Below are 27,666 nucleotides of genomic sequence, written 5' to 3'. Positions count from 1 at the left end.
TATTTAACTTCCTATAAAACAGGAAAACCTCTGAAGAAGAAGTTCTACTGCAAGGGGTCCCTCTGCCTTTCATGGGGCCTGGTGCCTTACAGCCACAGAGGTTTTTTTTTTCCTTTGGCTCTGGTACAGGCATCACACCCCTGAGCCAAGGCTGCAGCACAGTGAGGGGGAAACACGGGGATTTTTTCGAGACACATTTTGAAAGCTCTACTTTTATTCTCTAGTGGTTGGAAATTCCCCAGACAGACCCAGGAGAAAGGGGTGTTAACCCACTTGGAAACTTAGGATTTTAGTAATGGGGCTTGTCCTGGTTGCTTTCACAGTGGAGGGATGCTGTAGGAAAAACTTCAGGTTCATTGAAGCAGGGATCGATGCTGGCACTCTTTAACATGGTGGCATTTTATTTTGTTGCCTTTTTTTTCTTTTTCATTTTCAAATTTGCAATAAAATCTTTTAAATTTGCTGCAGTTTAATTTTTCCCTGTGGCTTACCTGAAGGTAGGAGGGATCCTGGATAGTTGTGGCAAACACAAAAAACGGCGGTATATCTAGAAAGTGTCCAAATGAAGGAGCTGTGCAGATTAAACGCTTCCGATGCTTGTGCTGAATTACACATGTCACTTTGGGGGTGGAAAAGTCAAGTGGCAAGACCGGGAGGAAAGCCTGACCTGACAGATGTCTTCTCGCAGCCCTGTGGCAGGTAGCAGAGGGGCCGCCCGCAGCTGCAGGAAATCCCGTTTGCTCACAAGGGCCAGCTCAAGAAGAGCTGGATGTTGTTAGACGGGAGAGGTCCAGAGAGTGATGGGAAGAGGGCCTGGGAAAGCTCCTAGAGATGAAACAAAGAAAGTGCTATCCTTGGGATCTGTGATAAAGCAAGGCAGTGGCTGCCAGCCCCTGGGCTCCCTGTGTCATCGTAGCACCCCGAGAGGGAAGGCGGTGGGTGATACTAACGTGTGAAATTGCAGCAAAAAGGAAATACTTTCTCACGCAACTCGCAGTTGTTTTTCTTGCAACTTGCCATTTAAACTCCCGCACGCAGGAGGCTGCGGGTACAAAAGTCAAACGCTGGGCATCTGCACGGGCAACCGAGCCTGCCCTGCCCCGTCACCGCCAGCCACGGCTGGTCGGAGGGGAAAGGAGACCCCGTCCTGTGGGGACACCGCTGTGCGGGGCCAGAGCTGCTGCGCGCCTCAGGGGCGGGTTTCCCCCCGCCTCTCCGGGGGTCGGGACAGCCCAGCCCAGCCGCGAGGGTCCCGCCGCCGGAGGATGCTCCGCTCCAGGTGCCCCCCTGCGCGCCGGGGGGCTTCGCCGGGGGGGGGATGGGGGAGCGGAGGGGCCGGGCTTGTGGCACATGGGGAGGGGGCGCCGGCGGCGCCAGGCTGGGCCGGGTTGGGCTGGGCTGGGCCGGGCCGCGGCGGCCTCCCCGGCGGCATGGGAGGAGAGGGGAGCGCGGCAGGGAGCCGCCCGCCGGGCCCCGGCATTGGCGGCGGCGCAGCAGCGCTGGCAGCGGCGGGGCCGGGAGCCGCCGGCCGCCGAGGGGAGGGGTCCGGCTCCGTGCGGTCGCGGCGGAGCCGGCGCTGCGGCAGCAGAGGCGCGGCGGGGCGGAAGTCCTTTGTTGCAGCCGCGGCGGCAGGAGCAGCAGCAGCAGCAGCCGCGGGAGCGGCGCGGGAAGCTTCTTCCCCCGGGCGGCCGCCGCTTCTCCCCGCGCCGCGGGTAAGCGGGGCTGCGCGCCCCTCCGACCCGTCCCGCGGGGGCCGCCGCCGGGGAGGGGGGCAGGGAGGCGGGAGGCGGTGCGCGGCGCGGCGGCCGCAGCTCCGCCGGCGGCGGGAGGTGGGAAGTGCCGAGCGGCGCCGGCCGCGGCATGGCCCGGCGCGGCCCGCCATAGTGGCGCGGGGGGGAGCGGCGCTGCCAGGTACGGGGGCTCTGCAGCCGCGGCCGGTCCCCGGCGAGAGGCCGCCGCGGTGACCTTGCGCCCGGCGGGCCTGGCTTGGCGCCTCCCGGGCTCGGCGGGGGCCGGGCGGTGGCGGCGGGGCCGGCGCGGTTGTGCCGGGGCGCTGCGCGGGGGCCGCGCTCCGCCTGCGGGGCGGGCGGGGGAGGCGGGCGCGGCGGCGGGGCCCGGCCCGGAACAGCTCGGCCCGGCACAGCCCGGTACAGCTCGGCACAGCTCGGCCCGGCCCTGCCCTGCCAGGCCCGGCGGGAGGGCGCGGGGATGCTGCGCTGGTCTGAAAAATGAGAAGCGGCCTAAGGAGGTGCGGGGGCGTGAGGCGGGGAAGGGCACCGCGCTGCCCTGTTTACCGCGGGGCGTTTAACATCTCGAGTTTACACGTTAAACATCTCGAGTGCCGTTATCGCCGCCCAGCCCCGTCACCCCCCCACCCCCCCCCCCACCCCAGCAGGCCGGCGGATCCGGGCGCTGCGAGCTCGTTCTTTTAAAAAGAAAAAAAAAAAAACAAAAAACAAACAACAAGAAACAAAAAAACACGAAACACAAGAAACCAAACAAACCTCAGAAGTTGGAGCGAGTTGCAGTACTTCAGCGAAAAGCTGCGCTGCAGCCTGGAGGGAATGCTCCACCCTGCCAGGCGGGAGACTTGGGTTTCACTCGGGGCTGGCCGTGCAGAGGATCGCCTCGGAGGCGGCTGGAAGGGGAATGGGTTTGTCCCGTGAAAACAAGCCCTGTGTTGCCCGGGGACCCGTGTCGAAAGTGCCTCTCCTCAAAGGACTCCTCTTTTCTTGGATAGAAAGGTAGTAAAAGGAGTAGAGGAACGGGGACTGAAAACACTGTGGGTTTGGGGCTGGGGTTTCATTCCTTTTTTTTTTTTTTTTCTTCAGGATTTTTTTTTTAAGTCACATTCTCAAGTTTGGCCTGTTTGTGGGCCGATAGATGAGTGTTGGCTCCTCTTGACATGTCGGCATTGATACACGGATAGCACGGGTTGGATGCTGCTTAATACTGGGGTATTTACTGCCAGATTATGTCATTTACTTGCCTTATTTCCCTTGCACTAGAGTATCTCAAGGTACAGCACATACTGCAGAGCTGTCCGGGGCTGCAACAGTGTGGTGTTCCTTAGGCATTTAATTACATTCAACAAACATTCCTTTAATTAAAGGTGTTTGTTTAACATTCCTCATTACAACTCTTGGAAAAACCCACATAGCAGCCGTGAAGTGGGGGGGGGGGGGAAGAGGAGGATGCGGGCTTCTCATTTTTACCAAATTACAGCTTAAGCTTTCATGGCAAGCGGGGGAGAGGAGGTGGGACCATATGGCCCTGGGGAAAACCGGCCAAACATGCTGGTTGCAGCGCTGGCAGAGATTTTCCTAGGCAGCAGCACAGCAAGTTGACAAGATTGCGGGGAGGATTTTGGATGACTGGCCAAAAAATCTTGAGGAGTAACAAGTCATATTAGTTGCACTCTGCTGCTGTGGGAGGTTAGCAGGGAGCCAACAGGCACTGGACTGAGGGGGAGGATTCAATGGGAGAGGGGTGGCTGCAGGAGGGTGAAGGTGGTGAAGACATAGTTTGTGCTGCGTGGGCAGCTTGGAGGAGTAATAGAGGCCCTTCTTCCCAGTAGCCAGAAAGTTTTGTGTGGAATACATTCACAGACTTCAGCTCTGCTTGCTGAAGCCCTTTCTTTGTGCGGTGTTGTCACTGGCACAGGAATTTGCAGTACTTATGTTGAGAGTGCTCATATGAACCAGTGATTTGGGATTTTACATGCATTCCTGCTTGAATAGGCGAGGTTAAGATTTCCATTGTTGCTGACAGTGGAGATCCCTGAAAGTCTAGGATGGATGAAGCCTTAAGAGTTACTTATCTGCTGTATGGAAATAAAGTAGTTGCTCCAAATTGAGATAATTAAAGTTTTCTGATAAAAATCCCAGTGTCCTTTCCCTTAGTTGTTACAGCCAGACCTGTCACTTAGAGCCCTTGGGACCTCATGTGCATAAAGTGTGAGTAGCCCCATGTGCATTTTTCAGTCTGACCGGTGGTTGGTTGCCCAGTGGCTGGGTTGCCCTGCCCTGCTTCGCCTCTGCTTGGGCATGGCGAAGACCATCACTTAGAGTTCTGCTCCAGACACAGCGTGTGGGCACAACAGCTGACGTGATTTGCATGAGCACCATTTATATCCTCGAATTTGTCTGATAATTTTTTCTTTGTCCATGCTGTGCCATTGCAAAACTCTCTGGAACTGGCTGGCTCTTGCCTTTTTTCCCCCCATATCAAACCTGTTTCATTGGAGATCTTAGTAACTATTAGTTTTATGTTTGCAAGTAAAATGGGAAGCATGTAAGACCAGAAGGAGTCAACACAATCTGTAGTTTGACCTGTGTGTCACAGGTTACTGTGCTGCATTCATGTGCATTTAGCAAGCTGGTATGCCCAAGTATGAACTGTATTTAGCCAGGGATGATTTCCTGGAGGGCACATGTATCTTCAATTGAAGATCTCAAGAGATGGATAAACCACCAGGATGGCTCTTGAAGTTTAAAGTTAGGGTAACTCGGAGAGCCTAGATAAAAGTACTCATATTTCTGCTACAAGGCATAAATGGGGTGCCATAATTTCCCCCCCACTAATTATTTCTTTTAAACATATTATTACCATGTTGCCTGACAACTTTTTACAACTGTAAAGGTGTCAGATAAAAGATAACTGTGACTTTCTAGAGTAATCCTTTGTGGCTAGCGAGCTACTTTAAAAGGCAGCATAAGCTTTCCCTTAGTGCTTTTACTCCACTGATCTCACCTGAAGTTGTTTGAAGTTGAGAGGGGGTTTTAGTGCAAACTCCATTTTCCTAATTTATTCACTTACACTTTCCTGACACCTTACTCCTTGTCTTTCACGGGTTGTTCTTGCCTAGGATCATCTTAACTGATTCTCAATTAGCAGCTGAGAATCATAACTTGATAAATTTTAATGGCTGTTTCTCATTTATGGACAAGGATGCTGAATCAGCAGGATGCTGCCTGCTGAGGAGGGGTCAAGTTGGGGGCTTTGGAGTATTCTAACCTTTCCCTGGTTCAGATCTAGTCCAAGTGTCAGCTGAAACCTGTTTCTGTACATTGGCCACAAGTCTGTCTAAAATGAGTTGATTCAGCCATCAGGATGTGTCTGAAGATGAGTATCTGCATCATTGGAAATGGCCTCACAGCTAGCATGCCTGAAGGCAGCTGATTGGAAGGGCTATGGGAGGAGGGTAATTGATACCTTCAGTCCTTCGTAGCCTGAATAATGGAGCTTAATTAGATTTTCCCTGGCAGTACGTGGAATTCCCATAATTGTTTTAGTTGATAGTCAAGGCTACGCTTGCAATGCTGACTGCATCTTATCTATACCTGCTGTTGAGGTGGATGGTGGTCACCTGGTTCTTTGCCATTTTTGCAATGTTTGTGTAAGCTAAGGCACCTTCTTGGACTCTCCAGTGCCAGAGCAATCTCCGTGGCTTCCTGTTGAGTATGTCTAGATAAAAGTTGTTGCGTGTCTACAGCTCCGTGGTCAGTGCACTAGCCAAACACTGAAGCTTCTCAGGCACCACATGGAGAATTTAGACATACTGTGTAGGATTTTCTCTTGAGAATGTAGATGCTGCCATTTAGGAATCCAGATTCTTCAGTGGATCTGACCAACAGAGGCAAAGTAACCATAGGGAGGAGAGTTCTTGGGAACTCGTGCCAGAGTGGGATGGTGTCAAACTGGGATGGGGAATTTCTTTTCTGCTGCCTACACGCTTGTTTCTTTGGGTAGCTGGGCGTTGTTTTCTTGAGGTTTTCCAGTCTCGTTTTCTATTAGCACCAAATTCTCCTCTCGTTTATTATACTTTTGTCCAGCCTGCTCTTGGTTTCCAAAGAAAAGCAGCCTAAGCTGCATGTAAGCACTGTGTTTTTGCCTGCTCAGCAGTGGAAATGCTGGGTTTTGAAAACCAGTTACTAATTTTAGGAGCCAAAAGGCTCCTGAATTCTGAACCTTGTGGTACATCTTTTTTTAAAGACAGAGAAATTAGCAAAAGAACTTTACCAGTTCTTTGCTTGAGGATTTTTTTTTTTTAATTCTTTAGTTTTAAAACATCTTGGAAGGATTTAAATGTGAGGGTATGACAAAAAGCATGGAGTTACAGTAATTATATGTGCTTTCTTGTTAGCTGACTTACTAAAAATGTATTTAGTTAGTGCAACTAACCTGATTCATGGTAGCATTAAAATAATAATAGTATCTGAGTATTGACTCAAAAGAAAATAAAAAATCTGGTGGCAGAACAAACAGCTTGAATCAAAGCAAGGGAGTGTAAAAATATTTACTGGGAAAATAAAATGCATATGTAGACTTTGATTTTTGCAGAAAGGAGTGAAATTACCTTCCTCAAGTATCTTCACTTTTTGTTTTCACATCAGATGCTTTTCTAGAATATTTTTTCTTCAGAACACCTCTGTCTTGGTCAGTATTGCTTACAGTGTGGCCTGTTGCTGTGTTTTCTGCACAGACTGATCATTCTGAAGATGGAGTTACTTGCATTCATCCTGCACTTTTCTGCGTGGTTTGTGAATGGGCTATTTGAGTGCTTCAGAAAGGCAGTGTACTCAGCCATGGGGCAAGTGGCTGGCATTTCTCCTCTGTTTGAAATAGAAAAGAGTCAGAGATGATCAGAAATACTTGAAAATCTTGGATTGACAAAGTTGCCTGCATGGAGCTTTAATTTTCCAAGATACTTGGTGATTAATACATACAGAGGATAGCTCCCATTGGCTCCAGTTGCTGCCAGTGGTGTGTAAAGAAATGGGACCAAAAAATGCAAGCCAGATTTTAAAGAAAATGACCTGTCCTGGCAGTGGCAGCAGTGGGATGCTGCTCTTCAAGGCTGTGTTCATTGCTCTGAGATTCTTTTTGTCCCCCAGTCTCATTCACTTCACATCTTCCAAAAGCTGTGCTGAATGAGCAGGGATCTTGTGTTGTTGCTGCTCTGATTGATCCCTGGACAGATCCAGAGGATGTGCTGTCTAAGGAAGGGAGCCTTTGGTAAGAGGAGGCCTGGAAGACTTTACTACAATATATACATAAATGGCAACTGAATTAATGCTGCATTAATTATTACATTTCCTGTGTATACACCTAGCTTTGAAATCCTGGGTTTTCTGTGAGAAGGACCTGTTTTTATTCTAATGCCTCCTTTTTTTTCCAAAGCAAAATTAAAAAAGACTTTGCAGTGTTGAACCTCCCTCATGGGTTGATAAATTCTGCCATAAAATCTCTGATGTTTTAGCAATTAAAGTAACAGAATAATTATAATTGATCATTTTCTGAGAGCTTGCTCCTGATGGGGAGGAGTTTGTCAGCAAGCCCGTGGTATTTGCTGATGGCAAAGGGATGGCAGATTTGGGAATTCGGGGTTCAATTCCAGCTGTGATGGGGTGAATGCTGTAATTGTTTTCCACCCGTTCCCCAGTAAAAGCATGGGTTTATTTTTTTACCCTTTCTGCCCTAGCTCCTGCAACTTAGCTCTTCCCAGCCCCTTCCCTCTACCATTTAGACTCCGTTCACCCATTTTTAATTCCCACTGCTGCTTCCTAATCCCAGTACTGTCCTCTCAGCTCAGCACTCCTCTCACACCCTCCCTCTCACTCAGCTCCCAGTATTGGGGCTTATCCCTCCCTGACAGTTCTCCTTATTTTTTCATTAAGAGCACTGATGGGTCTGGGTCTCATCAGCCAGAACTGGGTGTCTTTTCCACCCAGCTGCCAGGAGGGATGCTAAAACCCAGCAGTGAGTCTCCAGGAAGCCCTTGCTGCCTGTTCGTCACTGTGTGGAGGTGGCACATAGAAGCACAGAATGGTTTGGAAGGGACCTTTAAAGGTCCAACTCCCCAGCAGTGAACAGGGACATCTTCAACTAGATCAGGTTGCTCAAAGCCCATCCAACCTGACCTTGAAGTGTTTCCAGGGATGGGGCATCTACTTCTCTGGACAACCTTCTTCCAGTGTTTAACCACTCTTGTTGCAAAAAAATTCTTCCTTATATCTTGCCTGAATCTACCCTCTTGTAGTTTTTTAAACCATGGCAGAGCTCTGTACAAAATGGGGGTTTCACCCTGGTTGGGAAGGCACAGGCAGGCCCCCATGAACAGAGGAGCTGTAGGAAGATGAAATGTTCTCAGTGGGGCTGTAATCTGAGATTTTAGTAACTAACAAGTCTTAAGTGTGAACAAACTGGTAATTTTTATCTTCTCCCTCTCAATCTTTTAGCTTGATTTTTCAGGCAGATTTTTATATCATGACAACATATCCAGGACATAACACTTTCATATTTAGTCTCTCCAAAGATTTTGGAAGAGAACCTTTTTATTTTTAAAAGAAAAAGGAATAATCTGCATAGATGAAAGCTCATTTTTTGAACCATATTGGGTGAATTTTTCTATGGAGGGGGGAAAAAATGGAGTTCAAAGCAGACAATTCAGAAGGAAATCTTTGCCTTTGCTGGTTGAAATGTGTCAAAGTTTTAAATAGCTCAACACAGGCTCTCCTAGTGGGAAGTGCTGGCAGCTGTAAATATATAGTTACATCCAGCAGGTTAATACAGCATCCAGAGGGAGGATGCTAGTACTTTCATTAACATAATTAACTTCAAACACTCTCTATTTTGATACCTACATGTAGTCCTACTATGATAGAGGCCAGGTGTGTATCTGAGCACCTTGGTATCCTGGTCATAGAATCATTGAATGGTTTGGGTTGGAAGGAACCTTAAAGATACCTAATTCCAACCCCCCTGCACGGGCAGGGACACCTCCCACTGGTCCACGTTGCTCCAAGCCCCATCCAACGTGGCCGTGAACACTTCCAGGGATGGGGCTTCCACAGCTTCCATGGTCAAGCGGTCTCATGCTTGGTCTGTTTTTTTCCAGAGTGGTGGCAGGAGGTGGACATTGCCAATGGGTTGTTTTTGTTTATCAGGACTCATGTTGAAAGCTCTGTGAGAGTTCACCTGTCAAACGGAGAAATATCTTTAACTTTTTTCAAAGGAGAAGGAAGCTTAGACAAGTTTGTGTGCTGTCACTCCAGTGGCTGCCAGATCTTTCCCACCATGTGGAAATGCCCTGGTCTGCAGATATTTTGCAGACAGTTTGTGACCTTCTTTCCTGGTACAGTACAGGCTTGTGCTTCTGCCATTTGAAGATACGATGAAGTATTTGTAGTGTACAAAAAAAAAAGAAGAAAAACCAGAACGTGCCATTTTGAGGAGAAATTAAAACCAGCTGTCCTCAGCCTTTTCTTCTCTTGCTAGCAGTTCACACCAAGAGGCCAGTGGTACCTTAGACTACCTCTTCTTACTTTTTTGTTGGGTTTTACTTTCATAATATAGAAGTTGAAGTAAATTCTCTGTCATTATCCAGCTGCTATTCTTAATACTTCATACAGTATATAAAATTACATTTTAGCATCTAATGAATTACCTCAAATACAAAACATGTTAGCACTGGGAAGAATATGAAGTGTTCTTTTATTATTGACGTTGAAAGCTTTGCTGTTTTTCACAGAAACATCTGAAATTACCCAGCGACTTAAGACAATAATCAATTTTCTGTGGAAAAAACATGAAGTTGTTTCAGAGATTCTCCTACTTTCAGAGCCACCCTTTTGTGAGTTAGTAAGAAAGCAATTAAATTAATTTCATGCATCAAGTTGTATTTTTGCAGTGGACATCACTGGCCCAAACTGGTCAGAGAAATATTATGTTGGGGTGCTCAGCTTGAGTTTTGGGTATGGAGGATTGTGTTGAGAGTATAGTTTAACAAACATCTCAAGGGTCCTTGTGCCAGACAAGGTCTTGTGCTGGTGGTGATCCATAGGTACTGCTGTATGAATTGGCAGTTGGGAATATTGCTGGGCACGGTGTCCATATTCTGGTCTTGAGAGGCTGAATGCATTTCTTCCATGGCAGTCCTTTGTGGAATGAAGGAACAGTGACTTAACATTACGTTTGCTACTTAACAAGCCAGGCAATGCCCACGACTTGTGAATTCAACACAATTTGTGGAATTGGATTTCTCCACCAGTTTCCCAGCCTCTAGATGTAAGTTGTCAGGGGAACAAGAAGAAATAGGAAGCATTTTTGTGTGTATTTTGTTAATTTTTGGACAGCTGAAATAATGGTTGCAAATCAATCCATGTATTGAGTCATAACATGCCATTTGATGTTTGCTAGCCTGTCATTTATTTGTACAAATCTCTTCCAGTTATTTGCCTTGTTTGCAACAACCTTTCAAAAATTTAAGAGTGCTACTTATTGCTTTGGGTTTTTCATTCAGTTAGGGTGTTCTTTATACCTTCTTCTGGTTTCTCATGCCTCTCCCCGTGCAGTTAGTACAGATTACGTGGATCAGCAAAGGTTTTCCAAAATTAGTAGTGACTAGCTGCTGGATCTAGCCATAGTTGGTTAAGTTTATCTTCTCTATATCCCATGCACACCTCCTGTGTACAGTACATTTTTCCGGATGTTTTGTTAACATAAACCGTCAAGTTTTCTTCCTCTTTTCTCCTGAGGACAAATTAATCCACTGACAGCAACTTTCAGCACTCACAGACCATTCCCTCCAGCCTTTGTCAAGGCTTGGTTTTGCTGTGGCTTCACCTCTGGCTTGTGAGCTTTCGCACTTCTCCATTGCTGAGCTTGTTGCTGTCCGGTCTCCCCTCGACCTGTTTGGATTGTATGAGAGTGCTCTGAGCGCGTGGTTTCGAGAGCAGCTGGAGGCACAGCCTGCACCACTTCCTGCCTCTCTGCAGTCCCTGTGGCTGTCACACACATCTGCAGCAGGCTTGGACGTGGGACATGCCATCGCAGCCCAGCTGCCCTGTGCTTCTGGGCATGTGGGTTTGCAGGTCCTGGTCTGCAAGATGCCTGGCAGATAAGGTTGAGACTGCCCCTGAGCTGCCCTGAAGAACACAAAGTGTGTGGACGTAGCTCGTGTGGGTGCTCCACTGATTTATCTTCTTTAATGGGGAGGGAAAGGCCAGTTTGAGCCTGGTCTGGTTTCCAGTATACATTGCATCATACGTTCTTTGGACTGACAAGTGAAGAAGGCAAGTTGAGACTGAAGAGTGGTTTCTTACAGTCAGCTTACCTTCTATAGGTGTTGTCCTGGGGCCATCATACAGAAGTCTACACTGTGAAGGTTTTGAAGTTCTGCATCCAGAACTCATATCTGAAAATCTTGGCTGTAGGACTTTGGGATTTGCTTATTTATATTCTAGCAGCTTTGCTCTGACTGACGTGTGGTGGTTATGTTTATTAGTTTACTAGTCTTGTAAGTCTAGTGGTGAGAACATGGAATTATGGATGTTTTCACTGGCATCAATACTCGTAGTAGTTACCAGCAAAGATGTCCAGACAGGAAGCTGTTACCACAAACAATGTGAGAATAGGAAGATCTAGAGAAGAAAAAGATGGCAGTTCCTCCCTATCTTTATGTGCTTTTTGTTCTTACGATTTAACAGATGTCTTCATGATTTAACAGGTGTCTTCTTCTTTATGCAGGGCTTTAATTGAAATACAAGATGGCAAGAACCAGCCACAGCAACTATGTCCTTCAGCAGCTAAACAACCAAAGAGAGTGGGGCTTTCTGTGTGACTGCTGTATCGCTATCGATGATATTTATTTTCAAGCACATAAAGCAGTCCTTGCTGCATGCAGCTCCTATTTTAGGATGTTTTTTATGAACCATCAACACACTACAGCCCAGCTGAATCTAAGCAACATGAAGATTAGCGCTGAATGCTTTGATCTTATTTTGCAGTTCATGTATTTAGGAAAGATTATGACAGCCCCTGCCAATTTTGAGCAATTTAAAGTGGCCATGAACAATTTACAGCTATATAATGTACCTGAGTGTCTAGAAGATATACAGGATACAGACTCATCTAGTTTAAAATGTTCATCTTCTGCTTCTAGCACCCAGAATAGTAAAATGATATTTGGCGTGAGAATGTATGAAGACACGCTCGCTAGAAATGGCAGCGAAGCAAACAGGTGGGGCATGGAGCCGCCAAGTTCAACAGTAAATACATCCCATAACAAAGAGCCTGATGAAGAAGCTTTGCAGCTCAACAGCTTCCCTGAACAACTGTTTGATGTCTGCAAAAAAAGCACCATGTCCAAGTTCTCTCACACAAAGGAGCGCGTGTCCCACTCGCGCCGTTTCGGAAGAAGCTTCACCTGCGACAGCTGCGGGTTTAGTTTTAGCTGTGAAAAGCTACTGGATGAGCACGTGTTAACGTGCAATAACAGGCATTCTTACCAAAGTGCCAGGTACTACAGTGCTGAAAAAATAGACTTTAACGAGAAGGACTCTACTTCTAAAATAATCTCCACACAAACAGAAAAATACAAGGGGGACTCGAGCCAAGCTGCGGATGATTCTTCATCTCCCATGTCAAACATCACGAGCAGAAAAAGCAGCACAGTTGCCTCTGAGACATCAGGTGAAGAAGGAAGCAGAGCCTCTGAGAGGAAGAGGATCATCATCAAGATGGAACCAGAGGACAATACTACAGATGAGCTGAAGGATTTTAACATTATTAAGGTGACAGATAAAGACTGCAATGAGTCTTCAGACAATGATGACCTGGATGATGAACAGGAAGAGCCACTTTACAGATACTATGTTGAGGAAGAGATCAGAGAGAAGAGGAATGCCCGGAAGACTTTAAAACCCCGTTTATCCATGGATGAGGATGAAAGAAAGTGTTTGAAAAGTCCGCGGCACCTGAGCAGGAAGGCTCCTTCAGTGCAGGAAGATGCAGAAAATGCTCCCTGTGAACTTTGTGGGCTAACAATTACTGAGGAAGATTTGTCCTCTCATTATTTATCCAAACACATAGAAAATATATGTGCTTGTGGCAAGTGTGGTCAAATACTGGTCAAAGGCAAGCAGTTACAGGACCATGCACAGACCTGTGGAGAACCCCAGGATCTGACCATGAACGGTATCAGAAACTCTGAGGAGAAAATGGACTTGGAAGAAAACCCTGAGGAACAGTCAGAAATAAGGGACATGATGTTTGCAGAGATGCTGGAGGACTTCAGGGACAGTCATTTCCAAATGAACAGCCTTCAAAAAAAGCAGTTATACAAGCATTCTGCCTGTCCTTTCCGATGCCCCAACTGCGGTCAACGTTTTGAAACGGAAAACCTAGTGGTTGAACATATGTCAAACTGCCTGGAGCAAGATCTGTTCAAGAACTCCATGATGGAAGAGAACGAGAGGGATCACAGACGTAAGCATTTCTGCAATCTTTGTGGGAAAGGATTTTATCAGCGTTGCCACTTGCGGGAGCACTATACCGTTCACACCAAGGAAAAACAGTTTGTTTGTCAGACATGTGGGAAGCAGTTCTTAAGAGAGCGCCAGTTGCGGCTCCACAATGATATGCACAAAGGCATGGCCAGGTATGTCTGTTCCATTTGTGATCAAGGAAACTTCCGAAAACATGACCATGTACGGCATATGATATCTCACTTATCAGCTGGAGAGACTATATGCCAGGTCTGCTTTCAGATATTCCCAAGTAATGAGCAACTGGAGCAGCACATGGATGTTCATCTGTATACATGTGGAGTATGTGGAGCAAAGTTTAATTTGAGGAAAGATATGAGATCTCACTATAATGCCAAGCATTTGAAAAGAACATAAGCGTAAACATACTGTTAAAAAGTGTTAAGTTGGCAGCAGAGAGAACACCAAAGCAAGGCATACAGTATAGTAGACAAAAAATTGGAAAAAAAAAAAAAGAAAAAAAAGAAAAAAAAAAGAAAATAAGTATCTTTTTTTATTATTTTTTTTTTAAGACCCTCCTAGCCATAGGTGTCTATTTAGGCTCATTAAGTATATAGCTTTGAAAAGCATCATATGTTGAATTATTACATTTTCACTGTTTCCTAATATCAGTTTCTGTTCTTAATTTTACTGTTTTACTAAGTAGATATACAAATAATTATTTTTAAACTGTAGATGAAAAGCACAATGTTACCCCTTCACTGACTGCTATTAAACAGTTCTCGGATCCACGTCCATAAGATGAGTGCTTTAATATTTCCATGTGTTGTTTCTTCATGTGAAAATTTTAGATCACAGCGATTAACGTGCAAGAGCATAATTGTTCATAATCCCCAAATTAATTTTCAAAATGAAAAAAAAAAAAAACAAAATGCCCCAATGCCAAGAAATAATCCTTTGCTCTCTGCTTCTGCTATAAGGGCAGAGCTGGCTCTCCTGGTCCTCTGCTTCTTGGCTCTGTTGGAACGTGCATCCCAGGGGTGAGAGCACGTAGCCTCAATTAAACCTTGCAAACCTGGACTGGTGTGTGCAAAGGGAAAGGGAGTTAATGACTGTCGGGATAACCGAGGAGTTCCCAGCACAGTGATCATTTACCAGACTTGAAGTCCTAGCAGAACTGTTCAACTGACATTGGCCTTTCGTTCTCTGTCTGTACCTACATGGGTGTATATAACCTGCTTATTCTGACAAACAAGGGAAGAGTGGCTGTGGTGGATTGCTAGGAATGCAGAAGGTGCACTGAAGACTGCATTTCTCAGCCTAGCTGTAAATGGTGCCTTGCTGCTTGTGTTGGGAGGTTGAAAGTGGGATGGCTGTGAAGATAGTCCCATTGCTTGGGTGGGGAGGGGAAGAGGGAGTGTGGCTCATGTGAACCTTAGTTTTTTTGTTTCTTGTTTTCATGATACTTTCTGAATGTTCTGTTTTTCAACAAGAATATAACAAGAAACGGCTGCAGAGTTTGCTTAATAAATGTAAAGACATTTTACGCCTTTTAAGATTTCTTTCTGATTCTAGTATAGCCCTAATCTGTGTAGCTTGTCTCTTAATTTAATTGAATTTAAAAATCCTGCTAAGTACCAGCTGACATCAGTTCAGTGAGGCAGTTTGGCCTTTGAGAGAATGACTGGCTTTGACTCTTAGGCACCAGCTGTCTAAATGTTTGTTAAGTGCATGATTTTTCATGGGGGGAGGAAAGGATCCTAATACGAAACGGTGGAGAAAACTAGTACAAAATAAAACCTAGCAGTACTTTCTCCCAGCAGATCTTAAGCATAGAGGGTTGTAATGCTGTTTCCCACTGAGCCATGGAGGGCTCAGATGAGCATTTAAGCCAGCTGGACTAAATGATCATTGTAGGTCCCTTCCAACTGAAATTTTCTGTTCTCTCACCTTGTATGCCAGTGGTGGGGTTGAGAGTAGGAACCAGGAGCTGAGGGCCAAGTCTGGGGTTTTCACACACTTGTCGCTGTCAGGAGTTGAGTTTTGATCTCTTGTTTCTTGGGGATTAGGAGGAGTATCGAGCTTTAATGCTAGACTATTTAGAGAAATTAATGCAGTTCACCATCTCCACTATAACTAATTAGTATTAGTTGCCTTGCATTTGTTCAGTTCTGGATGTGTGTTAGAATTTCTCTTGGTTGGGAGATGTGTGTGTTTCTGCAATGATGAAGAACCTCACCACCAGCCCTCAGTCCTGAGCCAGCAGCTGGCAGTTTGGGCCTTTAGTGTTGTGCTGTAACTGCTCAGTCCTGTGTTTTCTTGTCTGATGCTGAAGCCAACCAAATCCTGAATAACACTGAGGCCAAAAGACCCCAGGGCATGAAGGCCCTCCAGCATTTCAGTTAGTTCAGCGCTTCCCCCTTCTTAGGATTTATTCCACATTCCCCATCCAAACCCAGACTGATGCTCAGGCTGCAAAAGTTGAAAGAGTAAGTGAGATGGGTATTTTAACACTTTTTAGCACTGGAATCTGTTCGAAGGTGATGATAAGACACTTCAAAAGACAAAATATTTAACTGTAATGATCATCTTAGAGATGAAGTAGTTAAATTCCATAGTGGAAGAGTTGGATGGGGTAATACACCGCACACAGCAATTCTCTGACATGCAGGTTATCCCTCAGGGTATCAGCTATGGCTGGACTGGGAAAAGCAGCCAAGGGCAGGGGGGGAGAACTGGGGGAAGCTGGCAGAAGAGTCTTGTGTTGCTGGTGGAGCAGGAAGGCTGAGTGGGCGAGGAGATCCTGAGTGGGAGGGAGTGGTGAAGGCTGGGGGGCCAGGATTAGAGCTGGGCAGTGGGAAGCAAATCCCAATAGTGGCATAGAGGGGGCGGCCGGAGGAGTGAATAAAATGTCCTGTAGATGCCTGTGAGGCCGGAGTGAGAGTGACTCAGCTTGGCTGGGAGAGCTGCCGGCCTGCACGATTAGCTCAGTACGGCACAAAGTGGGAGCGCGGGTTGCGTACCAAGTACAGCCAGCCCCCGTGCTGGAAGGGCTGCAGTGGCACAGCAAAGCCTGCTAGATTAAAGACCTTGTTGAAAAGGAGAAGGTGACCTCTGTGGACTAAGAGATCATTCCTGAATACAGTGAAGGGCTAAGGGTGATTTATGGAGACTCAGGCTCAGGGTCAGAACCCCTTGTTTACAATATATTGGTCTGAACTTGATGCAAAAACATTTCAGAAAAAAGCTACTTCCTAGTGTAAGCAGAGCTGCCAACTACAGAAGTTAAATGGAGGAACTGGGAATGATGGGATTTGTGCGTACTATCTAACTTCATAAACACCCTGGAATATCTTTGTTTTTCAATTATAAGCTGTGTTTTGGTAGCCTTTCAAAGGAAAACTTGTTAAACCTTTCCAATTGAGCTTTGCTTCATGTTTTTTCCTGTTACAGTGAAGCAAAACCCAGTGCCTTGGAGTTCAGGTGCATGAATGTCCAGGCAAAGGCTCAAAAAGAGCATGAATTGCACTGCAGGCGAGCTTAAGAGTGGATCTACTTATATGTAGCCAGAGAAAACCAGAATGATCGAAGTAGCTAGAAGAGTGATGAAGGGGAGTGTAGGAGAACAAAAATAATAAGGCATAAACAAGACAGCCTGGCTTGCAAGTAGATGGGGAGAGCAGGGGAACAGCATGGGACTATTAAAGAAAAGGCCTGGAGTGACAGGGGGAATGTGGCTGCTGTGAACAGTGAGAAGGGGTGGGTGCTGAGGCAGCTTGGGGCTGGTCACTTTTAAGGACAGGGTTGTTTTTCCCCGGAATGGGACAACATCTACAGGAGAATGAAGTGATGGTGTTTTGGAGCTTCTGCTATAATAAAAAATACTGTGGAGACAGAGCAAAAGCAGACCTGAAAAAAACAACAACAATTGCAGTTAAAATATCCTAGAAATCTTGCTGTTACTTGAAAGATAGTGAAGGGGAAGTAAAAATACTTCCTTTGGAGTTCTGTTTCCTCTAACAAATCTGTATTTCTCAGTCATCATAACATAGTTCCTTTGCATCTCCTTACTGTGCTGCGTGGCCTGTTACAGTGTAAAAGCATCTTTGAAAGTGGAGATGCAAGTGTATCACGTTGCTCAAGGTGTAGCCAGGAAGAAAAAGACTTGCTGGACCATCTGACTTACATTTTTAAGTGATGTGCTATTCTCATTTTTTGAGGACCTCTGTTCTGTTGTTTTTCTTATTTTGGCAGTGATGTGGGGCTGCAACCCTGAAAATAATGTATAAGTAGCGAGCCTAGCTCTTAGCTTTTAGGATTTACTGAGAGTTCAAAAGAGGGAATTAATGAAGACCTGGAATGAGCTTTAAATTACCACAAAAGCTGTTGAGCTTTTGTTGAGCTCTCCTCAGTTTCAGAGATGTTTCAAATTTAAAAAATACGTATACACACTTGTAAATTCTTATGTTTGTGTATAACAATATTTGAAGCTGACACATCTGTGAAGAAATATTGAATAGATTAGAATATCACAGAATTATAATAATTTATGCCTTTATTAGAGGATTTCTCTATTAAATATTTTTAGTTAAAGGAGAAAATACAAGTCATATTTTTTATTCAAAGCTGAAGACAGAAAATGTACTGCTCTGGAGACTATATTAAAAATACATGGTTATAAAAGTAAATACTTTTATACACGATTATATTTGAACACACTAGTGCTAAACCAGCAGAAGTATTCCAGCTATTGGTGAGGATGTAAGTCAGCTCCTGAAGGTAGTGCCACCTTGAGTCCTGGCAGCCCCTTCCTCCTCCCCACCTGGTTTCAGTTCTCATACCCCATGTGTGCCATCCTCACCATTGTAAAAAAGCACATATTTATGTAGCTTCACAATCAGCTGAATCAAACAACAGGCTTTTTTTAATTCCCAGTGGGGCTCTTTTTGGCTAGATAAGTTCCCCACCGTGCTTCCCTCTCCGGCTGGATGTCAGACCTTGTGTGCTAGCACAATAGCAGAGGTGGCACAGGGGAGGAATGAGTGGCTGGGAGGGGGCTCATTTGCTTAAATAAGCTGCACCAGAACTCAAAATTACTTCCCGAGCTTGTCTCGGTCTCTGTCTCCCCCAAGCATCCTTGTGGAAGCTGAACTCTTACATTCATCTCCGATTTCCTGATAAGGAAAAGAGGCAGCCCAGCCTTCTACATAGACGGGATACATCTCTGCTATCTGCCCTCTTTATGAGAACTGGAAGCCTTCCTGCCTTCATCTCACCCCTCAAATATGCTCTGGTGCTTTCTTAATCTTTCTTGAATCAGAATGTGTAGTGCTCCACGTCACCGGGTTTGTGTGGTTGGCCTGGCCCAGGCCCAGGAATGAGCTGGGCCCCTTGTCTGGCCAAACACCAGGAATGGCTCCCACCTCCCTCTGGTCTCCGTGTCCTCCAGCTGTGGGCCCAGAGGCAGCTGTGCTGTCCACACACCCACAGCTGAGCCCCTGCTCTCCTGCTGCCTTTTGCCCCTCGCCGCTCACAACCTGCGCTTGGCTGGGTTTCACCCTCAGGGGAGGCAGTCATCTCGGTTTTGGTCTGATATTGAAAGCTCAGGATAATTCCTTGCATAAGTTAAGGAGATGCTGTCAGTGTCTTGTTACTATCCCTGTGTGCCTGCTTCTAAGTGTTTCCTAATCTGAAAGGGTTAAAAAACAAGTATTCTAACTTTCCTAAATCTCAGTTGGTTCGATGCTTGTCAAAGACTTCAAGACCTACAAGATGAAGCGTGACTAATTTGACTTTATAAAGTGTGCTGAAGGCTAGAAATTAGGGACATGTTTTTAGAGGCTGACATTTCTGTAGTTCTCAGCTATAAACCAGTTTTCTGTGTTTTCTTCCAACTTTCAGAAACTCCCAAAATATTGCTGTGCAGTGTATTGTGTGTTCTTGAGACGTGTTTGTAGGCTGACACTCTGAAGGGGGAAGATGGCAAAAAACAGGACACGTTTTATAAATTAAGCATCTTCTGCCACTTTTACAGTCACAATTCTGGAATTAATTTTAGATTTTATTTTTTTTTCATGCAGAAAGACAAATCCTAATTTGTTAACAGGGCAACAGAGCTCATGACTCAGGAGTCAGTTCATCATGACTATAAATATTCAGCCCTGAAACAAACAGCCCACATTCCTTTTCATGCCAACTTTGCAAGAGAAATGCTATTGGATTTTTCTTTGGGTAATTTTTGCCCTCAGATGTCTTGTAGGGTGTTCTTATTTAAGTCATAGGAAAACAATCTTGTGCATCATGCTCGTAGAGAAACTCCTTTGTGCACATTCTCTATATAAAAGTAGTTGAAAAAACTGCTTTTAAAATCTCATATTCATGTACTCAAGGGAACATAACAAGATTATGATAGAATTTCAGAAATTGTCAGTATCTTTGATTCTCTTGCAAGAAAACAAAAAGATTTAATCCTTTCCTGTGCCTTCTGCCATACTAAAACAATAGTAAATCTTCCTGCAACTACAACTGAAAAACCAATGCTGCATCTAGCTTATGTCTATGGGAGAAAAAAACCTTGCCCTTTCAGAGCTGTTCAAGAATTTCCCTCTCTGATGAAGCCCTGATGCTGCTGTTGTTTTTACCCAAACTTTGCTGTGATTTGCATCAGTGAGATTTTGGGGTGTTTTTTTTTTTCTGGTTGCAAGTTAGAGAGATCCCAAAACTTATGACAGGGAACAGGAAGAGAGCATCCCTTACAGGCCTCCACATCCCAAAAGCTGTGTGAATTGTGGGAAATCCACTGAGAATTGGGACTGTCTGCAAATTCCTGGTTTCTCTACCTGTCAGGCAAAGTGCCATCAGTGTCAGCAGTTGCCTTTTTAAACAATTCTCACATGTTCAGCTGAACCTACCCAACTCAGCCATACCTATTCTCTGCTTTTTTACATACCCAGCCCACTACATTGAGGTGGTCACCAGAGGGACTTCTGCTTCACAGGGCCCAGCAAATGAATAGGAGAAATATATAATGTCCTTCTCTCTATTGCAGAAGCACCTAGACCATGAAAAGTTTGTGGAAATGTAGATATGCTGGCTAAAAATAGAGTTTGTTGAATGCCATAGATTACTTTTGGTTTTGGCAATAGATGCACCAGAGTTCTGGGATTGGTTGGTTATGCTCCTTCCTTTCACACAAGTCATCCTTAGAGCATTTACTTGGGATGCTAAAGATGCTGCCTCTGTTTCCTCCCTGCCTGTGGGGGTTCCTACTGGTAGAGAGCCCCAGGTGCCAATCTGCTGAGGTTCTGGGTTCTAGCCATTGGTTATTTAATTATAGAAAGTGGAAACATTTTAAGAGATGAAATCCAGAATATCTCTCCTTCAGGAGGAAATACAGGGTAGGATCCCTTGGAACTGATGAAAAAATTGTCTTAGTACATCCCACAGCTTGGCTTTCTGAGCTGCATTGCTGTCAGGTAGATTAAATATAATTTCTGTACAGTTACATATGCTGTAAAACATGACACTGGCACAGACTGTGTGTCTGGAAGTATGAGGATTAGCCCCACCTAGTCTGCTTTCAGACAGGATTGTGTTTCACTTAGATTTTACTGGCTGGTGCTAACATAGTCAGTTCTTCCAGAAAAGTCAGAGGTCTTGTTGAACAGCAACAGAAAAACTGAAAATAAGTCAATTAAGACACAATCTTACAGTAATTGCTACAGTTCTTTCAGCTTTAGTTTGCTGTCTGAAGAGTTAAACAGTTCAAAGGCAGTTTCCTTTGGAGAATGTTTATTTGATCAAGTTCAGTGTGGCTTAGACCCCAAACAGAAATGCTAGTTTCAAACAGAGCACTACTATGAAAGTAGGAATAGTGTGTGGCCTTCCAGACCTCACAAGCTATGTTGGTTTGTTACACGGAGGCAAAACAAAGATGCCCCTTAAAACACATGCACATTAACTCAGTGCATTTCACACACCACAATCTCAGAACTGCTTTTCTCCCTAGTCATTGGGGCTGTGCCAAAGTCACTGAGATCCTGGATGAACTAGACTTCTCAGTATAATGCATATAAGGTATGATTGGACCACTGAAGCTACTTAGATCATTAGACAACAGACTTTGAGTGCTACTGCTCCTATTTACTAAGTTTGAAGTACTACATCCTTTGGATTTGGGAACACAGCTTTTCTTTGCTCCTTGAGTCTCCCCACATTGCAGAAAGTAGGGTGAGGAAGAATCCAGTGGGTGCTTCTCTTAAATGGAGCTTAGAAGATCTTCTTAGCTTTGGGGTGTTGGGTTTTTTTTAAGTCCTTAGCTGGCTGAATGTTCAAATTTCTAATAAAGGCTCTAAACATTAAAAAAACATTATTAATACGTGATGGGATACGCCAAGTTCAATCACTTAATAGAACAGTCAAACTGATGCAGATGCTATTAGTACAGGAACTTGATATCATGCCAGATCTGGAGAGTTATCTTTGATCTATCTCCAGAGCCTCCTTTTATTTGTAAACATCCAGCTAATCACAGACTTCCTCTGACTTTTATGAAGTGGAAGAAACTGCATCCTTTGTAACATCTCTGAAGTGCTGTAACTTTGCAGATGTTGGTGGATTGTGGTGTGCTGGGGAGCTCTGAGCTCCATCTGGTGGCCAACTGGGAACGTGCAGCTTTCTATTGGCAGGGCTCAAGGGTTTCTTCTACATTTGGGCAGAGTTCTCTGTAAAGAGTGAAGCAGAACCTCTTGCAGCTCTGCATTCCTAAAACAGCTTCTGGTTTTCGGGTAGCTAGAGGATTTTAGAGTCTGGAAGGAGGGCACAACATTCTACCTCTAATCTAGCTTGCTGTGGGCTAACAGTTATTACCAGTTCCAGCAGTTCTGCCGTGTTCACAGTTCTGTGCATATACCACACCACCACAGTTGGCACTGATTAACAGTATTTCTGCAGCCTCATCAACAAAATGCAGTTTAATATTCACAGGCAACCCAGCTTCCCACACTTAGAGGTGGTCCCACATGGTGTAGTTGATGTATTTGAGAGTGGTGGTGTAAAGGAGCTCAGCGATGCCATGTGAGCTGTGTGTTATCTGCAAATAACAGAGATCTTTGACTGTAAAATGCAGGCTGGCATCTTAAACAGCAGCATTAAACACTGATGTTGCCTGGGGAAAAAAATAATGCTCACATTGAATGCTGCAGTGAGAATATCCTTTTCCTCCTTTGTTAGTTTACAAACAAAAGGCATTTCCTCACCCTTGAACTAGTCATGTAAGTGCTACTCAGAGATAACAGCATCAGCCTAATGAATTTGAAGGATATATTAGGTAGAGACTCAGACTTGTTTCAGAACCAGGAGTACTTGGAAGGCAGCAGTTTGCCCAAGACCTGCTTTCCCAGCCACTGGTGCCAGATGCCTTTTTTGCCCACCATCAAGTATGTGACACAGCACATAGATAGAATATGCTGGCTGTTCTGGGCCTGGCATATGCTGTGAGGGCCTGGCCACAAGTCACACGGGGCCTTCTATATGTGCATGGAAGGGAGGAACACCACTCCAGGCTTTCCTCTCAATGGTGTGCCAGGAAATTCAGCCCTGATCTGGCTTTGAGGATGCTCTAACAGGTAAGTAATGCAGACAGCTGATAAACCTGGCTTCACATGCACCCTTGAAGCCTTTCCTGTTCTGCAGTGTAGGCACAACCACTCGGCCCAGGGCTGCCACAGCGTGCATAGAAACAGTAAGTGTACATTAACCAGAAGGGTGACAATGGTGTGCTTTTTACAATGTGATTTACATATTCAGAGAAGGAAGTGTACCAAGAAAAAAAACCCTGAGAGTTGTCTTTAAAAGTTACATCCACATGTTTCCAATTTCTTGACTGTTCGTATCGAATACAAAGCTGCTTTTTTGTCATAAATTACTTTATGTTTGGTCAAAAGAGACTTACAGAATTGTAAATAGTTATATCATCTATCTGCATTTAACTTAAAATAAGGATTTGGGGAGGGAGGTTAAGTAAATATATAACAGTTATCTCTGAACTGGGCAAGGAAGAAAAAAAAAAACCACAAACAGAGGCAAATATGAAGCAGCAAGAAGTATTCCAGGGTGGGGATGTTCCAAGCTATGAGAATTCCAGGTTGAGAGGGAATAATACCTGTACAATTTTTTGAGCATCCACTAAGTCAAGCCACAAACCACTGCAGTAACACATACAGTATCAAAAATAACTTCTAGGAGGCTTGGGAAGTGAAGTTTTTCCTCAGCAAACCTTTAGCTGTTTTGAAAATGGAGGGTGAAGGAGAAAGAAAAATAGAAGTTTTGGAGACAAAACATTGTTTAAGGCTAAGTTGTGTTTTGGTGGGATAGGGGTTGAAAGAAATGAACCCTATGGCTTTTAAACAGAGTTCCTAACTGTGGTGGGTGCTGTGAATGTAACTGAAGGATGGGTATTAAGAGCAAAACCACACACAGTGAGGTGGGAGGGACCACATCATGCTAGCAAATACAGAACTGGAGTGTGGGCTTCTGACTTTTAATATTTTTCTTGCATTTCTTTTCTGCATGGCAGTAGTGAAATAGGGACTTCTAAGCTTCTGAACAACTGAGAGAACCAGGTTTGAAGAAGACATGAGGAAGAACTGGTCGGCAAAAGATTTCATAAAAACTCAGAACCACATGTGCCAGATCTGAGCTGGCACCACCTTTGCTTTTTTGACACACTGCAGCAGTCGCAAAAGGCACCAAAGCAGTCAAAATTAGAACATGCAGTAAAACTTGGTTTGGACTCCTCTCTGTATTACAAAACTTACTTCCATGTAACATTACTTACACTTGTTGAAAACAAATTTGAAATGTCCTTTCCTGAAGCAGACAGCTAAAAAAGGCAGATGCCAGGTGTTAAGGCTTGCACAGAAATGAGTTTGCAGAATTTGCTATTCAAGTGTTGGAGTGCTCCTTTCCTGAAATGAGGCTTCTTCAGAGTTTCTGTAAAACTTGTTTAGATTTTTTAGTTCTTACATTAGAAGTGTATACTTGTGAACTAACCCTTATGTATTTTCAGACAGCTACAGTGCTAAACTATCAAGTATTAAAAAAATAAATAAAAAGAAAAAAAAAAAGATAATAAAAAAGGAGTAAGAGGTGAACAAAACCTTTAAAATATGAGGACAGAGAGTCATTGAGGAAGGACAGGATGGTGACCTGATTCCCCCCGCTGCCATGATCATAATTTTCAAGCTGAAGAGGACTTCCCATGGAGCACAGTGCTTGTATGTGGCAAAGAAATGGTACTCTGGTCTTATTACAAGAATGGTGAAAAATGTTGGCCACCAAGGAGATGAGTAAATGTGGACAAACTTCATGGGGCACAGGGTGCACCTTGTTCTGGATCTAAACCTTGTAAAAGCTGGCTTGAAGAGGAGAATCAGGCATTCATGTTCAGATTTTAGCATTTCAGGAATTCTAATGCTTCCAGCTAAATTACTGGGGGGAAAAAAGCTAACCAGAAAACCACCAAAGCAGTAAATGCTTTAAATTAGGGCCAGCATGGATTAAAAAGAAGTTAATTTCTTTTGCTTCCCCCAGACAACAGGGGATGAGATTGAGACATGTAAGCAGACTAAACATGCTATATTCTGTAGTTACGCATCTTAACTAATTTTACTCATGACAATAAAAAAAATGTTTCATTGTTCAGTGTAACTGTTATCTCAAGAAGAGTCTGTCTATAATTTGATTTATAGTTGGCATTTCCATTACTGTTGTTATGAAGTGTGTAAAATATTGTCTGTATTGCAGCTTGTATAGGGCATTTGTCTGTGCTTGCTTTACTCTTTGAGTTTATAAAGTTGCTATACAAGATGTTCAGATATCTTTGAATGTGGTTGCTTAATCTAATTACATAGCCCCAAACATTTCAGCATATAGATGTTTAAGGTCTGTTTAACACATACCATCTTTAACATTAATATAGGCACTTTAAAAGCCTTTTGTGGAATATTTGGATGCTGACACTTAATGTCCCAGTGGCTGTGCTCCAGCAAAGGGGGAGATGGTGAATATCTGTGCAAAGTCAGATACTAGTGGGGATTCTGCAGGGAGAAGGCACAGTATAACTGGGAAATCTAGTAGAAAATGGGGTGTCCTTTCCATAGACAACAAATAGGACCTTCAGAATAGGGCCACCACAAAGCAGAGACGTGAAATATGTTTATAGCACAAAGATAGGCCTTAAACAGCATACTAAGTGTAGGAAATTCAGCACAGGCTGTGACTGTTCTCTTAACTTAGCAATTATTTGTAGTCTGTATAGTGACATTCCAGGTTAGTTTTAATAATCTTTAAAGCTTATTCTGTGCTTTGATACAGTATCTTTAATAAAATATTCTTGCAAATCTGCTTATTCTCATTTAATTACATTTTATACCTGAGTTAACAACAGCCCCAACAACAGGGTGAAGTTCCAGTCACCACCTGCTTCATCTGCTCCTGTGTTTTTCCCATTCACCTGCTAAGAGAGACAAGGAGGAAAACTGAGATAAGTAAAAATCAGTCATAGGAATGAGAAAATAAGATCAATTCATAGCACTGATACAGTTCAGTTATTGTAAATATTATTCACACTAAGCACATAAGTGAATCTGAGAGATTAATCAAATTATATTAATCTCTGAGTATGAAGTATTTGTCTTTCTCCATGTTTACAGTACATTTCCCTTGTTTAAGACTTATAATAATTTTCTAGCTTTACAGTTGCTGCCAATAATTCTAGGATGTTGTTTAACCCCTTTCATAGCAGTTGTAGACAAAATGTTTTCATTTTTTCAGCCTCTGGACCATACAAAGTATCCTTTTAGTATCTTCAAACAAGACCAAGCAGAGCTGGACTTCAAGCACACTAGAAGATAAGATTAGAATTCAGAATAATTCTAGCAAGGTGCAGACATGATCTGAAATAATAAAATGTTATTTAATAGGTACAAGTGGAAACTGGAATAATTAACTGTGCAAGTGAAGGAACAGCTGTTTAATGTCTAGTGAAAAGAATCACTGTGTTACTTTGGATCAATTATGAAAGTGAGTCTGCAGCATTGTGCTGTTGCAAACAAAGGTGAAAACTGAAATGTCTAAACTGGAGAATAATCTGCTTCTTCAGAACTGCTAAGGTGTGAGCTAGTAAAGTCTCCAGTGTTTATCTCTGAACTTGAAAAATAAGGTACAGGCTTCACGCAGAGAATCAAGGAGAAAGCAATAAGAATACCTAGAAGCCAAGAAACCTTTGCCTTTGAGCACAGATTGGATGATTTTAAGTCATCTTACAGAAGAGACAGTAGAGGGGAAACATGGTAATTTTCATATATATAAAAGCTGGTGGCAAAGAAAAATGGAATAACATGTTTTCTCATATCCACAATCAACAGGAATAGAAATAATTGCCTTATATTGCAAGAAAGTATATTTTGGTGAGACATAAAATGACACTAAATAACCTACTGAGGTCCTTTTCAGATCTGATTCTATGATTACTTGCAAATTATTTGCTTTTAAGTCCCTTGTTCATTACTGTCAGTAGAGCTGGCACTGGCTGCAAGAAAAGGAGGCTGCAGTTATAGGAAAGAACTGACTGCCTAAAATGCACAGCACACCAGTTTATCTAGTTAGCACTAGTGATACTAACCTCAGCTTTTAATCATGCCTCAGCAAACTGTCAGAAGTCTATGTAAATAAATGTGCTTTAAAACCACTTAATTATAAAATAATTATTCCTTGAAACATCAAGCATTAGTTTAATCAGTGTTGACAACTTCCATGATTTTATTTGGTCTAATCAATCTGAGGCAGCCTGGTTTTAGTCATGAGATGGTGTAATCAGCTATTTTATTTATAAAAAAAAAATAAAATCATCTCTTCAAATTACATGGAAAATCCTAAAAGTGTAATCTGAACATATGCTAAAGATTAAAAAGCCAGAGGTGAATAAAGCCACGTGTGTTTTTTAAGCTCGTAGTTTAAACTAGGTTTATAATTTTAGGAGATCTGAATAATGATTTTTGAACTTCTGGTTTGGCAATTCCAAATTACTGTGCCCTATATTCTGCTGTTCTGAATAGTTCCACATTCCTAATCATGCATGTGTGTGGTTGGCTGGGGACATGTTCTACTGATTTGCAGAAATTGATTTTGTTATTCACAAAAACAAAGGAACACTTATTTAAAGAAAGATCAGGAATTGTGCCTGCCTTTCAAATTAACAAGGAGCATCTGTGTGCAAAAAGTGGAGGCATATAAAAGCGAAATAACACAAAAAGGTTATGTTGTTCCCTCACATACACTATGATTTTTAACACAGTGGCACCTTGTCAGAAGAATCTGTTACCATTTCATACACTGG

General features: G+C 43.8%; 1 protein-coding gene across 5 annotated transcripts; it reads left to right on the top strand.

Annotated features, from left to right (window-relative positions):
* The first annotated feature begins 1,218 nt into the window (after positions 1-1,218).
* ZBTB1 (zinc finger and BTB domain containing 1) lies at positions 1,219-25,672 on the top strand. 5 transcript variants are annotated; one of them, XM_051621238.1, is made up of 3 exons: positions 1,426-1,712; positions 11,530-13,269; positions 23,845-25,672. In XM_051621238.1, the coding sequence occupies exons 2-3, from the start codon at positions 11,550-11,552 to the stop codon at positions 23,853-23,855; spliced, it is 1,731 nt and encodes a 576-aa protein (XP_051477198.1). In that variant the 5' UTR covers positions 1,426-1,712; positions 11,530-11,549; the 3' UTR covers positions 23,856-25,672. The 5 variants fall into 5 exon arrangements, with proteins under 5 accessions (XP_051477196.1, XP_051477198.1, XP_051477197.1 ...); XM_051621237.1 differs by having other exon boundaries at positions 1,427-1,712; positions 11,530-13,441; XM_051621236.1 differs by lacking the exons at positions 1,426-1,712; positions 23,845-25,672 and adding an exon at positions 1,219-1,279 and having other exon boundaries at positions 11,530-14,059.
* The last annotated feature ends 1,994 nt before the right edge of the window (positions 25,673-27,666 follow it).

This window comes from Apus apus, chromosome 5, assembly GCF_020740795.1.
Source record: "Apus apus isolate bApuApu2 chromosome 5, bApuApu2.pri.cur, whole genome shotgun sequence".
Taxonomy (NCBI): domain Eukaryota; kingdom Metazoa; phylum Chordata; class Aves; order Apodiformes; family Apodidae; genus Apus; species Apus apus.
The sequence above is the reverse complement of the archived record's forward strand: the minus strand, read 5'-3'. Positions and strand labels throughout refer to the sequence as shown.

Bases quoted from the DNA above. Each gene is read 5' to 3' on its own strand.
- ZBTB1 (XM_051621236.1), top strand. From the start codon at position 11,550: ATGGCAAGAACCAGCCACAGCAACTATGTCCTTCAGCAGCTAAACAAC.